Source organism: Pteropus alecto, unplaced genomic scaffold, assembly GCF_000325575.1.
Source record: "Pteropus alecto unplaced genomic scaffold, ASM32557v1 scaffold80, whole genome shotgun sequence".
Taxonomy (NCBI): domain Eukaryota; kingdom Metazoa; phylum Chordata; class Mammalia; order Chiroptera; family Pteropodidae; genus Pteropus; species Pteropus alecto.
Window position 1 is genome coordinate 4426184 of NW_006430460.1, and position 15456 is coordinate 4441639.

The 15456-nt window shown below is 48.0% G+C and overlaps 1 protein-coding gene across 2 annotated transcripts in view; it reads right to left on the bottom strand.

Moving 5' to 3' along the window:
* Nucleotides 1-650: 650 nt before the first annotated feature.
* MICU2 (mitochondrial calcium uptake 2) overlaps nucleotides 651-15456 on the bottom strand; it is a 31952-nt gene continuing 17146 nt past the window's right edge. For both annotated transcript variants that reach the window (XM_025047016.1, XM_006904844.3), the window contains 6 exons: nucleotides 11493-11555; nucleotides 10545-10642; nucleotides 5559-5730; nucleotides 3055-3163; nucleotides 2447-2604; nucleotides 651-1565 (listed from right to left, as the gene is read on the bottom strand). In XM_025047016.1, the coding sequence (XP_024902784.1) occupies nucleotides 1461-1565; nucleotides 2447-2604; nucleotides 3055-3163; nucleotides 5559-5730; nucleotides 10545-10642; nucleotides 11493-11555 (705 nt within the window). In that variant the 3' untranslated portion in view covers nucleotides 651-1460. The remainder of the gene's footprint in view (nucleotides 1566-2446; nucleotides 2605-3054; nucleotides 3164-5558; nucleotides 5731-10544; nucleotides 10643-11492; nucleotides 11556-15456) is intronic.

Here is a 15456-nt window from a genome sequence, read left to right on the forward strand (position 1 = left end):
AATAAAGCAGGTTGACAAGAGACGTGGCATGAGCTTGGGTGGCAGGGAGGGCCTCTGAGGTCACTGTGGAATGACAGGAAGGAGTCAGCCAGTAAACACTAGAGGAAAAACAGCCAGATGGATCTTCCTTCTTCCCCGAGCTCCCCTCAACCCAGGCCCCAGTCCAAGAGTATTTCAAAGAAAAGCAAGTCCAGGACAGTGAAGCCCCCGCCTTTATTATCGAGGCTTTCAGAGCTAGGATAGATCAGGCAGAGACCACCACAATGCGGAGACATCTAGATGGCTCCTTCTCCTCTGGCCACGGTACCTGCAGGTTTCCTCTGGCTGGGGGCAGAGCTCTAACCCTGCTTTTTGAGAAACCTGGCCCCTACCCCATCTCCTTCACTCAAATGTCCCTAAAGTCTCAGGCCAAGCCAGATATATAGATATAGATATACAGATGTATTCTAGATGGTAATGACCTTAGGAATATTTTAGAAAAATATGAGTTCTTTTGATATTCTAGTAGTGCCCGAACATATACGTTTTGATTACATATCACTTTATTGTAAGAGCCTTTACTTACATGTTATGTAAGTGCCTTATGCAACTAAAAAAAAATGTAAGGTTACATTACCTATGAATTTCATTTCAGGACAGTCCAAAGGGCATGTGTTTTAAGAATAATTTTTATTTGCAGTTTAAAAATATGCCAGTTTGTAATATTTTACATTTAATGTCAATTAATTTTTAGTGCCATTTTAAACATTTACCTATAACCCAATAAATCCCAAGAGATCCTGATCTTGTGATCGGGATTCTCCCAATACCAGTTTTTAAGAATATAAACCGATTTGAGATGAGAGTGTTTACATGTAAAAAATGATGTGCATTTTTTAAACCACGTATGTAAAACAAAACACACCTCAGTAATTTTTGTATCTTTGTGAATACTTTGTTTCCTGACAGAATATTGAAATGTATGTTATTTGGAAGACAACCAACATATAGCCAACTGAAATGAAATGCACACGAGGTTTATGCGATATCAGACACCCACGAGACCTGAAATGTGAACTGAATCTGCCCTACTGGGAGCATCAGGATTTGCAGAGGCGACGTTGGCCCTGTGTGCCCATTACTGCTGTCTGTGAGTACCCGAGCCTTCCACAGAGCATACTGTGCTGCTGTGTCTACTAAATCAGTGAATTACTAGGGTTTCCATTTTAGCAAAGTGCAAAGCATTACTTCAATCGTCGGCCTTCTGACAGAGGCCAGTATCTGTTTTTGTAAAAGAATACTTTCTTCTCTTTACTAAGTTCGTTAATTAAGTCTTATTGGGAAATTATCCATCAGAATGCAGTGCAGGTCATCTTTATATTACAAAGGAAATCAATGAAGACAATGAGATGAACATCGCACTTAAAAAAAAATCCCAAATTCTCACATTTGGTGCAATGAAATTCGCACGCAGTCTTTTCCTAGGAAAGGCCTTTTCCGGCTTGCTTCCAGACTTCTTTTACTCCTTTAATGCTCTCTTTTTTCACGCATTTCCAGTATTCTTGTATACTCAGTTGCTGTGGTACCTGTTAATGAAAAGTGGAAACGGAGGGTCATTCTCCCCCAGGTTAAGCATGGCCGCGCGTGTGCGACGTGACTGGTCGTTTCCTGCATCTGAGGTGGATTACGTCATAGAAGGTGACTGTGACAGGACCGTGCAGAGAGGGTGAGGGGCGACACACGGACGTGACACAAGTGTCCGCAGGGTGGCGGAGGGCGGAGGGACCGCGCACGCGTGGAGCTTCCTCCCTCACAATGAGGACGACTCTGGGCGACCTTCTTTCTCATATTGGTTTTAAAATGTAATGATTTCATAACGTTTCCGTTTTGTAACATTTTGTAACGTTTCTCTTTTCCTGGGGAACGCTAGCTACGGTGGAATACAAAGTACAAGTCTAAAACTTTGATTTAACTTTGGCTAAAACTAGAAACTGTAGGTCGTGATATATTTGATGGGAAGCCTCGAGAAGACATAATGCACGTAAGTGTGCGCTTCGTGAATTAAAAATACCGTGTGGCCGTTATTCCTTTCAACTAAGGGGGAAAGCACAGGTCAGAAAACTAATTCTCATAATAATTCTTTCTGGTAGATTCTATTAGTTTCCTCATTGTACAGATGAAGAACGTGAGGCTCAAAAACAGGTGATAAAGCTGGGATTTGAATCTAGGTGCATCTCACTACAGAGCCCGAAGTAAAATTCTAGGCTGTGATTTCTGAATAGTTTGTGATTAGATTCAGTTTAAGAAAAAGGAAAGAAAAATGTCAGACCTCCATCCTGTGTGTAACGATGTCTCTTTATAAATGACGCAAACGCCACTTAAGATGATACATTTGCTCAAATTCTAGGCAGCACCGTCCATTTAATTACAGGTAAACACGCAGTTACTAAAAAACTCAGAATGTTACCCATAATCCCCGGTGCATCCTGTTTTTCATCACTCCAAGAAACTCCCCGTGGCTGAGACACTCGTCGCCATCCAAATCAAAGATCTTGAAGACGGCGTCCAGGATGTTGTCGGACAGCTCTTGTCCCGTGGCAACTGTGACGGCTCTCCTGAACTCCGCTAGAGGGGAAACAACATAGCTCACCCACCGCGCGACACAGAATTCTGTCCGGGTGGACAGAATCCGACTTTCACAACTTGAGAAGAAAAAGACACATCTCCACACTTATTATATGGGAAGTAAAGATGGAAATATACATCAAGAAGGCATTCAAATGATAAATCAGGCTTAGAAATGCCATGAAAGTAACAGTAAGATGAGACGAGCAGCTATTTTAATCTAATCAACGTTTCAAACTCAAATATTCCCCCCTCCTTCTTGGGGCAAAATGCGAAAGTAAAAGCAACCAGCAACCGTTAGACGTGCGCCTCGCTGCTGTAAAAGCAGATGACCACACTGGGCTAGTGAGAAGGCCAATCGCTGTCTCGCGGATAAGTGGCTCCGTGACTGGTGTCCCCCAGGTGACACTGACCAGAGATGACACAAACCGAACCATTCATGGAACTTACCTAGTCTGACGGGGCGGTGGGCTAAACTAAACATCTGCATGGCAATAGCGAAGTCTTCCAAGTGGGTTGTAAAGCGACAGAATGACTTGAACTCGTCCAAACTTATGCTCTAATGGAACAATGAAAAGGAGCTTTCGTTACTTTGAAGCACATGAAACGATCTTCGGAACACGAGTGCGAGTTTTCTGTTCTGTCGCTGAGCTCATGACCTTCTCTTCTCCGAGGAGGTCTGTGAAGAGTCTGCAGTGCGGGATAGGCACAGATCCAGTCAGAGGCCGGAGGACCCGCGGTGAGCCGCCGGCCACTGTGTGCTGCGGTGCAAGGCATGCGCTGGCCTGTGCTGTGGGCAGAGCTGGGTCCCTTCCAGCCATGTGCGGGAGCCCCGGCCCCATGTGACTGCGTTTGGAGGCGGGCCTTTGGGGAGGTGAGTGAGGCTGGATGCGGGCATCGGGGCCAGAGCGCTGTCATTCGGTGTGGGCGCCGAGGCCCAGTGAGGACACAGCAGGGAGCTGTGCACAGGCCTGGAGGCCCAGCCCGGAGGACACGAAGTCGTGGCGTCAGCGGGGGTGCTGCGGTGTCGCTGAGGGGCCCGCCAGAGTCGTGGGCGCGGAGTCTGTGACTCTGCTACGTGGCATGCCCGCACCCCGAACGGAGCGGACGCCAGGCCCTTCCGGGGTTCCAGCCCCAAGGCCCCGCTGCAGGTTAGACACTGGGCTACATGCGAGGCCAGTGTCCTCCTGTTCCTCTTTCCTTCTGACTTTAACGGTCATCGTTGGCAGGATGAGGGGAGGTGACACTTATTTTTACGGCTGTCCCCGAGTTCCTGCCTCTGCTTGCTCAGTCTCCTTTTTCTCTCCAACGTTCCACGCTCTGACCCATCTGGCACTCACTGCCTGGTGCTCGGTGACCTGGAGACGACTGACCTCGGTTTCCTCCTCCACGCCAGCGAGTGTCTGATGCCGCTCGTTAGTAATTCGGCTTTTCCCCCACTAATTTGTGATGTGACTTTACCTATGCTAAATTCCCACGTCTACCTAGGTCTCTCTCTGGACTTCATATTCTGTTTAATTGATCTGTCAGATTCACCAACAGTTTTAGTCACCAACAGTTGCTGATACATTTTACAAGATTGGCATTTTTTTTCCAGAGAATATTTTTTTAGAGCGGTTTCAGGTCACAGCAAAACTGAGGGGAAGGCAGAGACGCCCCGCAGGCCCCGGCCCGTCACGTAAACGTCTGTGGCACTCTCACGGAAATCCGTACATGTTCACCGCGACCCGCCTCCCCTCCGAGCCCCGCTCGCAGCAGAGGGCGCTTCCGCAGTTAGGTGGGCTCGTGGGACCAGTCCTGCCAACGGCCGGGTCATGTGTCTCCAGGACAAAACGTTTAGTTGCCAGGATGTGACTCAGCCCTTCTTTTCCTACCCCAGCCTCTGACGGTGATGTTTTTTTTTCAGATGCTGGAGCTCCAAGATGGCAGAGCCAGGACAAGTCCGCGTCCCAGAGTGGCCCCGTGGGCGGTCTCCCACCCCCGATGTCTAGGCGGAGGCCTGGCAGGGCTGCAAAGGGTGCCTCTGCGCCAGGCGCGTGGGGCACCAGGCTGGGCCCGCGCTGTGCGAGCCGAGGCTGTTCGGACTGGTAAAGCCATTCCACTTACCGACTCATTTAAGGGAGAACTGCTGTATCTGTAACGCTGACTTTCTAGTCAGTCACAGGGAACGCCTCTGTCATTAAGTTTTATAGCTACTGAGACTTTAAAGTTTTTCCCAGATATTTCTTATTAAATTTATTTCTGATCATATATTTCTACTACAATTATAAATGGGCTCTTCGTTATATTTTATTATCTTTTTCTTCACTACAGAAATAGCTTTAAAATTATATAAAAACACATGCCCATTTTGAAAAGAATTTGGAACCAAAGTGTAAAATATATTATAAAAACAATACACAGAATGAGACTCGCCTGAACCTCACCACTGTGCATTAGTCGTCACTGCAGTTGGACAGCCGTGGTCTCACGTTCCGCACGCATCCACACGTGCGCTACTGGGATTTTCACACGGGACCGCCACCCCCGCCACCGCAGCACTGTAACAGGCCCTTTATGTCATTTTTATTGTTTCTAGTTGTTTTTCACTTTAAATCTCGTGTCTTCTAGGCACACGATCACATCATGTGCAAACGAAGTTTGAAAACCCTAGCACCTTGTCATGTGCACCGGCTAGAACTTCCAGAGCAACAGAAGGGACAGGGGTGAGTGTGCTCCTCTCGTTCCTGTCGTTACCGGAAAGGCTAAGCTCACGGCTGCCACACCGAGTGTGCCGCATGCAACAGTCCAGCCCAAGAAAACAGTACGTGGGCCACATCCTCCGACCTGACCCCACGCTCGAAAACACGCAGCGGCTTCGTCCTGGTTAAGGTGGAAGCCACTTTACTGGATTCCAAAGATGTCGGACTTACTACGTCCTGTCCATCACAAGCATAACGAAAAGGCATACGAACCTCTCCTGCCGACAGCCTCTCTCTCACATTTTTCCAATAAATGTCTTTATTTTCGGTGTTAGTGAAAAAAAGGAGCCACTCTGCAAAGTCTTCTTTCCTCATGAAACTCAAACCTTTGGAAAACTGGAGGAACTCCATTTCCTGGATCTCCGTCTGCAGATTCTCCATAAACCTAAACGTTAAAGCACACAATTAACGGAAGTAACCAGTAGCAGTCAATCGTGATACTGTCACTAGGGCTGCCAAGCACCTTCAGCGGCACCTGTGGAGTGGCTGACACGGTGAGTGGGTGAGTGGGTGAGTGGCGGGGAACCCGAGTGCGTGCAAAGGACTGTGGGAGCCAGGGCGCAGAGCCGCTGGCGCAGCCCCACACCTGCTCCAGCCTGAACCCGACGCCTGGTATGCCTGCACAAGTTGTACCTGCCAGCCACATCCCGATGCACCTAAAGGCTTAAGACAGTACGTAAAACACCACTCTGCTACGGCCATGGAAAATAAAATGGCATGGAGAGCAAAGTTTTTCCAATACAGAAAAATTATCAATAATCAGAAAAACTTAAAATTCAGTTGGGATACTGCTTTTAGAATGTAAATCATAATTAATGGTTCTTCTTATTTTTCAGATACCAAAATTGATCAATGTAATCAATGGCTTTGCACGAAGAGCTTAGATTTACCTAAAAATATTTATGATCTTTTGGACAATAACATGTCTACGTGACTCAACATTCGTTTTTATAATAATGCATGGCACTCTGATCAAACCATCATCAACAGCTTCTTGTGTAAGGGTCAAGCTGAAAGAATATCAGATTAAAAAACATTCCCTTTGAACAAGAACCCAGAAATGCCGCACTCGATTTATTTTTAAGCTGCGCCACGTGAAAAGCATCATCGTCTCCACGCGTTTTAACTCGCTGCAGACCCCTTTATTCACCTTTCTACACGTGAGACTCTGTACAGTCTGTCACGTCACGAGTGAACGAGGACACACGTGCAGCGCAGTGTGAGGGAGCGGCCACCACTAGCCATTGACTTGGTCTGGGTTCGATGGCTTCCTGTCAGCCTCAGAAGCACGGGGGCCGGTGGATGCCAGGCCTTCGAGCAGGCACGGATCCCTCCCACGGATCCCCCAGCGCCATGTGCCTTTCTGAGCCAAAGCAGAATTTCCTCTAACACGTGAAGCATTTCGAGTCTGGACTGATACAGCAGCAACGTCTTCTGCTGGTGTGCTTCTGCCTTTGTTTTACTGTGTTCTTGTACCGTGTCGTGACGACATGCGACTCTTCCTTATTGGGATTGTTAAAAGGATGCTTTACTTGCGAATGAGTGAACAATGAGTTAGGGAAGCAGAAAACATGGCACCAGAACAATACGAACTTGTTCCTTCCCGTTTTTTCTTCAGGCTCTGAGGCTGAAATATTATAAACTTAATTGCTGGTCCGCTACACATTGTCTGGTTTAAGCTACTTTCATCTTAACTAATTATACTATTTTTGAAGAACCTTAAGTACATTTTATGACAGTAATCTAAGTCTAAAATTACACATCTTGTTATGACATGAAAATCTGGAACATGACACCGGGCACACACATGAGTTGGAGAATTGACGGTACAGGCCACCAGATGCACCTGGAACACATTTAAATACTTCGTAAATTAGTGGCCTAATTGGAAACACCGGGGAAAGCTGCTTTTCCCTGGCTGGGAGTTAAGGCCCCGTGCGCTGGAGCGGGCTCTGGCAGCTGTGACAACATACTGCGCTGTTGGGCATCCACTCTAGTGTCTGCAAACGTTACGGATCCCGCTGCTCTGCCCATGAGCTGAGACACGGAGAACTCACCAGCACAGCCTCTGCGACACCGCTGAGTTCATGAAAACCCTTCACGAATTTAGAGCATCCTCCACTAACAAACGGTATCTCAGAATTAAAAAAATCCCAGTCCTAGAAACTGCATCAACATCGATATTCTCCTGATTTTTCCTGATGAGAAAACTTGAGACCGCTTTTCTTTCCTGTTTCCCTAATTGTTTTCAGCTTTAAAAACCGATTGGCATAAAAAATAAGGTCTAATGTACCACACCAGAAATGAACTCAGGCATTTGTTCTGGTCACTATTTTTAAGGCTAAGCATTGGAGTTTAAAAGAACGTGAAGAAATGCAGAAGACAAGGCCCCAAGTAAAGCAGGAAAGAGGAGAGAAAGAGAGGGAAACAGAGCAAAGGGACCGGGACTGTCGCCAACGGCTGCCCCACCGGCGACGGCAGTGTCTGCCCTGAACCCACATCCGCCGAGCTGACGCCTGAAGCATCTCACTTAGACTACTGGTGGACATCACAACAATGAACAAACACACACCGACAACCAACATTCTAGGAGACAGAATGGGAATTACACTTTAGATTTTATTTAAATGCCTAAGTGGTGTTTCCGTTGGGAAATCTTTTGACTAGTTGTCAAAGTAAAAAAAAAAAAAAAACCCAAACAAACCACAACTGTACCCGCGTGCTCCCTCATTCGCTGCTGTCTACCTAGCGCAGTCCCCGTGGTCACCGGGGCTGGCACTGCTCCCTTGAAAGCCCACCTGGGGGCCTTGCTGTCCTCGGGCACCTGCGGGACCAACGCTCAGGGCCTCAGCTGCCTGGGTCGGTTCAGACAGAGGGGGTCCGCCTGGCCCCTCCACGCTCCAGCAGGCGGCCCTGGGCCAGCCCCGCGCTGTCCTCAATCCCAGGCACCGAGGGAGACCAGGCGTGTCGGGGGGAGAGGCAGGGGAAATGGTGTGTGTCACACGCTGACGCGCGGGCCAGGCGCGTGGTGACCGCGCAGATGGGCTGGGATGGCACGGGGATGTCGCGTCCTGCCCTCCCACGGGACTCGGGGACTCTCCCCCGCTCCCTGGCTGGCTCCCTCCGTGGCCCTGGGCTTTGTGCCTGCGCGGTGGGCAGCCTAGGGCCCCGCACCACTGGGGCTGCACCCCGGGGATCGTGTCCTCACGGGGGCCCTTGACCCCCGCCCTCCGCAACGCCGTCTCAGCAGGCGCCCGGTCCCCACTTCTCAGATGGGGACCCGTCGGCAGAAACCCATTTTCCCGCTATCACGACGGAACGCGACCTTTCTTACAGGCGCCCTGACGGCCATGCCTCCATCCCTGGCAGGGACTCCGCGCCTCTGCCTCTGCCTCTGCTCCTGGCGGGTGGCGCGGGGGACAAACTTCTGATGTCACCCACCCCCCTCGGCCTCTCCGCGCCCCGCCCTCCCCACTGGCCACATGTGCTCTGACCCTGCCACCCCAGGCCGCCCGGTGGCCCACGCGCTCAGCACAACGCGCGGCCACTCTGCCCATGCTGAGTCCCTCCTTTAACCGGCTTACGTGACAGTGAACTTCTAGTTTCTGAGTGGGCGCTGTTTCCTTGCCTTCATGCATCTTTCATCTACTTAGTAAATCAATCAGTAAGTTCAGCCAACACGAGGTCGAGGACCCTTACCGATTCTGCAAATGTGGATTCTTTTCCCACCTGGAAAATGCGCCCTCTGAGCCAATTCAGCACCTGAGCAGAGCGGCGGACTCTCTGCATGACAGCACCAGACCGCGCAGGGAGCGGATAAACAAGGCCTTCTGAGCACTTTCCCCGACTTAAATTCCGTACGTCCCGGCAGCGCCACTGCAAAACCCGATGCGGTGCGGAACAGTCTGTCGTCAGTGAGTCCGGGATGGGTTGGGGTGGAAAAGTGAATGGTGACATGGTATTTCTTCTCACGGTCTTTGGTGGGAAAACATTTGCCGGGGCCGAAGATAAGATAAAAACATCAATATTTTGTAAAGTAAAATCTGACTTGGAGATTTAAAAAAAAATTGTTTTATTGGGCTGCAAAAGAGACTTTTAAAATAACTGATTTTTTTTTTCTTAAGGTCTGCATTTGCTAACCCCACGTTCTGTCCCAGCCATTTCTACACTCTGCTGTGTGCGTGAATAATTTAAGTTGAGCTCCGTCTCTGTACCTAACAGTGCGCGAAGGACGACCTGGACCAGAGACTGACGAACGTGCCGCCGGCATCGCCCACGTCGCTAGCACGCGTCCACGGCGCTTTGCCAGGACTCGGCCCCCTTCGAAGAATTCACTCACGTTCCCAATAGTCTGTCTTTGGCAAATGAAATATTACTGGATTTTCAAGTAAAAAATGGATAACGAAATGAAAGGAACTTAGCCACCTGTGATGAAAAATAAAAGTGGCGTCATTTTCTGTTCTAACTTAAAAGACCAGTCTCTGAATTTCAAAGCAGCCACTCCCTGGGGGAGAAGACACTACGAGTAGGACACTTTTACTTTAGTTTTAAATTTTTTCCTTTAGACACTGAACTGAGGAGCCTTTTGGGGACCGGCCTGGGGACACTCCAGGCTGCAGAGGACCCGTGAGCGAGATGAAGAAATGCAGAGAGAGGCTGGGACGGAGGCCGGGGGAGACACCTGGCAGTGGGCAGACAAGCCATCTGGAAACGGCTGGGCTGCTGTGCGCCGGGCGTGGGTTCCGAGCGTCTGCCATGGCGCCGTGCGCTGCGCTTCCCGGCGCTGCCTCAGTCCACTCCCGGGCCAACCTCAGACCTCTCGTCGGGGGGCAAACACGAGCAGGACCAGGAAGGAAAGGTTTGCATGAATCAGAGGTGTCTGCTTTCCTGTTATTAGATTATTGTAAAACGAATTATAATTTGCAGTTTTGAGTTTACTTTTGCATTTGCTCACAACTGTAAAGCAGGCAGACGCGCACCGACACGCAAACGCTTTAAACATGGGAAGCAGGCACAGCGGCCCTTGAGCAACGATGTGGGTTCGCTTTATACCTTTTTAAATCAATTTTACCAATTTATGCGAATTAAACCAAATCGCGTGTCAGCAGACCCTGCACTGTTTAAGGGTCAGTCGTCCTTGGTTGTTTCTTTGCTTTACCTGTAACATTTCCCCAAACGAATATCAATATCTGTATTTACCTTCGAAATTCTCTGTAATGAAGTTTTCTTTCTCCTTTTTTTCCAAAGAAACGTATCTGAAGGGTTGTGTTAATTTCAGGTTCCTTCACTGTTGGTTCCTATAAAAAAACGATGCGGTGATTTCAAGTAATTATAATCAGGAACAAAACTAGATCCTGTAGCCCGGCCTCTCAGGACAGTGTCCACCAAGGACTCCTGTAGTGACAGCGAGGGTGGGAGAGGGGACAGCCGCTCTGTCCGCCTGCTACTCTGCGTCACACCGTGCTAGCGTCCGCTCTGCTCAAGCGGGAGGAAAACGAGGGTGAAAATACTCAAAATAGTCCAGGTGGACTTGAGCCGTAAACGACATTTTAGAAATGTTCGTAGCTTTTGACCCAGCAACTGAACTTCTGGGAAGTTATCCCTCAGATATATTCCCATGTGTATAAAATGATATAGTTACAGGATTATTAATTGCAGCATCATTTGTAATATCAAAAGACTGCGTATATTTAAATCTTTCAAACCAGGAATGGTTAAAGTGTAAGTCCAAACGACAAAGTGCCGTGGGCATGAGAAAGGATGAGACAGTCAGGAAGGTGGGAGGCTGGTAGGTTTGCTCCTGCTCATGTGAAAAGGGAACAGAGGCACAGAGACGCCCTCAGCCACTTGTTCACCTACACGCTTCCATCTGCATAAATGACCTCTGGAATAACACACAGGAAACCGACACACTCACTGGCGAGGGGGACGTGCTGACCGGGAGGAGACTCGTACCCGCAAGGCACACTCTCGTGAACCCTTGCGGGTCTAGGCATGTGCGCGCAGCATATCGACTTCAAACTTCAAACTAGAAAGAATGAGTTCCTGGTAATTTCCCCAAGTATCTGGGATACTGATCTGAACAAACAGAACTGAGACGCACTGTAACGTCGTCTGTCTGGAAATATTGGGTCCTTCTGCACATACCTGGCACTCTGTCTCCTCGGCCGTCGTCCTCAAGTCGTCTTGTTTACTTAAGATCTTCTGCAGCTAAAGGGATTGCAAACAGGAATTTAGATGTGTGTCTACTGGACTTCTCAGAACAACCCAAAAAGCAGATTCTGAGATTTTGTTATAAATTCTATATGTTACTTGTTAAATATTCACTTAAGTTCTTATATTCTAACTGCTAATATTGTTTTTTCCTCAGATCGTATAAGAACCAAAGGAGAAACGAGCTGTCTTACTCAATATGCACATACCATAAAAACTCCGTGATTGTCCTCATCCTTCAAGAGTTTTTACTCATAATTTTTTGTATCACTGATAGTTTAAGGCCACATTTTCAAGTATGTAACTCTTAAAAAGCTATTTATATCATATAAATATCGTTCCTTTACCCTGTATGCATTTATAAAGCATTAAAACAATTTAAAGACCTACATTTCTACTAATTATAAAATTGTCGATAGCACTCTGAGGCTGAGTACATTAAAAAAACCTACCTTTCAGAGTCACCTGTACCAATCCTCATGTGGAAAGCAAATTAAAAAAAAAGTTTAAAAAAATTAAATGTAGACGAAAATCTCAAACTGAATTCAAAGCAATTAAGAGACAACCTTCATCCATTTTCTTTCTGGGCTATTTCTTTGTAATAGTTTTGAAACTGCTGCAATGAAATTCTAAATTAATTATGTCAAATTTAATAAACCCGGTGCAGCTTCTATTATGTTTATTTTAGGCAAGTAGTTTATCTCTAGTTCCCTAAATCCCACAAACTTTTCAACATACCCCATACTTATTTTAGGGAAAAAAGCCAAAAAGCTTTCTACTTGTTTTATCCTTCATTTTTTAGGTTGACAATTGAACAGCACAACACCGAGTTCAGTGCCCAAACATCTGTCCTCAAAGGTTACACCTCCTTTTCGTCCTCAACGCTGATGACACAGACCCTCTTTATCTCTGAGGTGTAACTGGCCGACAATGTCATGCTAGTGCCAGGTGTACAACTCAACGATTCGATGTTCGTGTTCATCACGAAGTGGCCATCAGGTCAGTCAAGTCCAGCTGCCTCCTGTCACCCCACGGAGTCACTACAGTTCTACCGGCTGCATCTTCTGTGCTGCTTGCTACTTCCCCGTGGCTCACTTATTCTGTGCCTGTGGGTTTGTGACCCTTAAGTCCCTTCACCCACTCCGCCCATCTCCCCAGCCCATCCTCCGGCCCACCCCTCCTGGTAGCCGCCAGCTTGTCTCTGTACTGAGCCCGCTTCTGTTTTGTTTTTGATTCTACTCGTGAGATTGTACGGCATTTGTCTTCCTCTGACTTATTTCACGCAGCATGACACCCTCCAGGTCCAACCGTGTTGTCACAAATGGCACGAGTTCGTTCTTTTTCATGGCTGAGTGATATTCCATTGTGCGTGTGTATGCACATATTGTCTATTGATGGACACTTAGGTTACTTCCATGTCTTGAATACTGTAAATAAACAGACATACGGGGGTGCGTATGTCTTTTTGAATCAGTGTTTTGTGTTCTTCGGCTACATGCCCAGAGTGAGACTGCTGGGTGGGTGGAATGGTAGTTCTATTCCTAATTTTTGGAGGACTCCACACTGTCTTCCACAGTGGCCGCACCAGTTTGAAGGGTTCATCTTTTCTGGGTCCTCATTTTTTTTGCTACGTAGGGTACTGACAATGAGTCAGAATTTATAATATAGACAAGTTTTCAAAATAGACATAATAGATGTTACTCATAACATGATTACACTTTTACAGGAAACTCAAAACTTATTTCCCTCAGTCCTGCGACATGTGCCGCGCGTGGGTGTTTTAATCCTCACAGTGTTTCTGTCACACACCCAAAGGCAGCAGCAGCGGGGCCAGCCCGCTGAAGCGAGGATGTCTCGGGGGCCTACTCCATCGCTGGCGTGTCCTGGCGTGGTATGGAGCTTAGAACAACGGTCTCTCCTAGACTCGTCCACCGGGTTTAGTGCCAAGTGGGGCCTGTCATGTCGGAGCCACACCGGACATGTGCTAGTGTGGGCCCTGGGAGCGTCTTAGCGATTGTGGATGTCATGCAGCTGTGACCGCTCCCCTTGGACGGTCACAGACATCGTGCACCCAGGTGTCCTCTGGTGCCAGGCGGTCTCTCCGGTCCAGATACGGCTCTGCAGTGGCTGTCCGTGATGCTGGCTCAGGACAGCAATGTGCCACCTGCCTAAGGGTGCTGACAGTGCCGTTCTACGTACTGGGAACACCGTGGGTATGGACAGAGCATGTGCTTGCTCCCACTGAACTGACATCCTAAGGGGCTTGGGATGACAAAAACGAGTGAACGAACAGGTCAGAGAGTTTCGGATAGTGCCAAATGCTATGACTAGAATCAAATCAAGTGGGGTAACAGGATCCGGGGTGCCGGGCAGGGGTCGCTGTTGGACAGGTTTACATTGGGTGGTTCTCTTTGCGGGCACGACATGTGGGCTTGGGTCTGAATGACTAAAAGCCACTGAAGGCGTGGGGAAAGGACAGTCTGGTGGCAGGAAGAGCCACGTTCGGGCAGAAAGAGGGGTGCTTGGTTAGTATCCAGAGAAGGTAAAGTGTGACATGTGAGCAGTACAGAAGACAGGGGAGGGCACAGTCGCCACATGCAAACTGCATGTCTGGGAAAGCACTGCCAAACCGACTACTTTATAGTGATCTATATTTTCAAGTTCAGGCTGAAAATAGAGGAAAGTATGCGGAGTCGATTTGACTTAATTTTGTTTTCAGATCCTAATAGTTCAAATTCTGAACCAAGGACTCTATCCTCAAATCAAGAAGAATCAAGTCCACCGAAGGCTTTCACAGCGACGTAATGACACCGCCAGCAGGCGCACTTCGCGTGGCGAGATCGTGACACGGCCACAGCCAGCGCACGGACCGGCTACCAGCGCGACGCTCTGTGAAACGAAAGGACTACCTAAGGGGAAACCTGTCCTAGTGAACGGACTCGTCCTCAATCCAGCGTCTGCAGAAACGGCATCGAACCTGGCACTCATCCCAGATCAGCAGGTGTGCCACCGTCAAGGCAGAGACGAACCGGATTAACTGTTACAGGCTCTGATCCCTGCTGGTGGTGTTTATTATCACGACAGGGACCAGCTTACACACTTGTTCTTGGAGTAAAGAAGTAAGCAACACACCTTCCCAACGCAGTTTCTAGATGTGGATATTGTGAAACGAGAAAGCAGCGTATATTCTAGAACGGTTTCACGCAATTTTATACTAGTGTATTTTTTCATCATTATTCTTGCATTCGCTGTTCAAATCACTTTGCTGCGTCTATGTTTTGAGTATTAAAGTAATTCTCATCACTTTTATGGTACTTATGGTAGGAAAAACAATAAGTAAAATTTACTGAAGAAACATTCAGATAAACTAAAAAAACAAAAACAAAAAAACCCTGAACCCCGCCCCTTCCCGCACCTTAAACTGTTCTGTTCTTTCAGTAAAATGCCACACACTTCAGCCCCCTAACACCGTGACCATGGAGGTGAAAGGTCATTCAGATGCTTAAAGGCAGTTTCTTCTCTCCTGTGCCGTTATTTACCCTGCTCGCTGTACCATGGCCATGGGTTATCAAGTTCAGTGTCGTTTCTAAGATCGGCACAAAGAACCTTTTGCAGGCTTAGAAGATTGACCTTTTCAACTTAAAAAAAAAAAAAAAAATCAGTGACATGTCCTAAGATTCTTTTTCTTGTTTCCTGAATTCATGAGTTGATCATCCGAGAACTTTCCCAACATTTAAGGGAAACGCTGCAGGTTCCGGGGTGTGTTCCATAAATGTGGCGCATTCTTATTCCGTCAAAGTGCGACCTCACAGGAGGCGCAGGGTGTCTGGGGCGGAGGCTGTGGGAGGCGGACCTGAGAAGGGGTGGGCAGCCAGGTGCCCTCTTGCCGTCTGCAGCT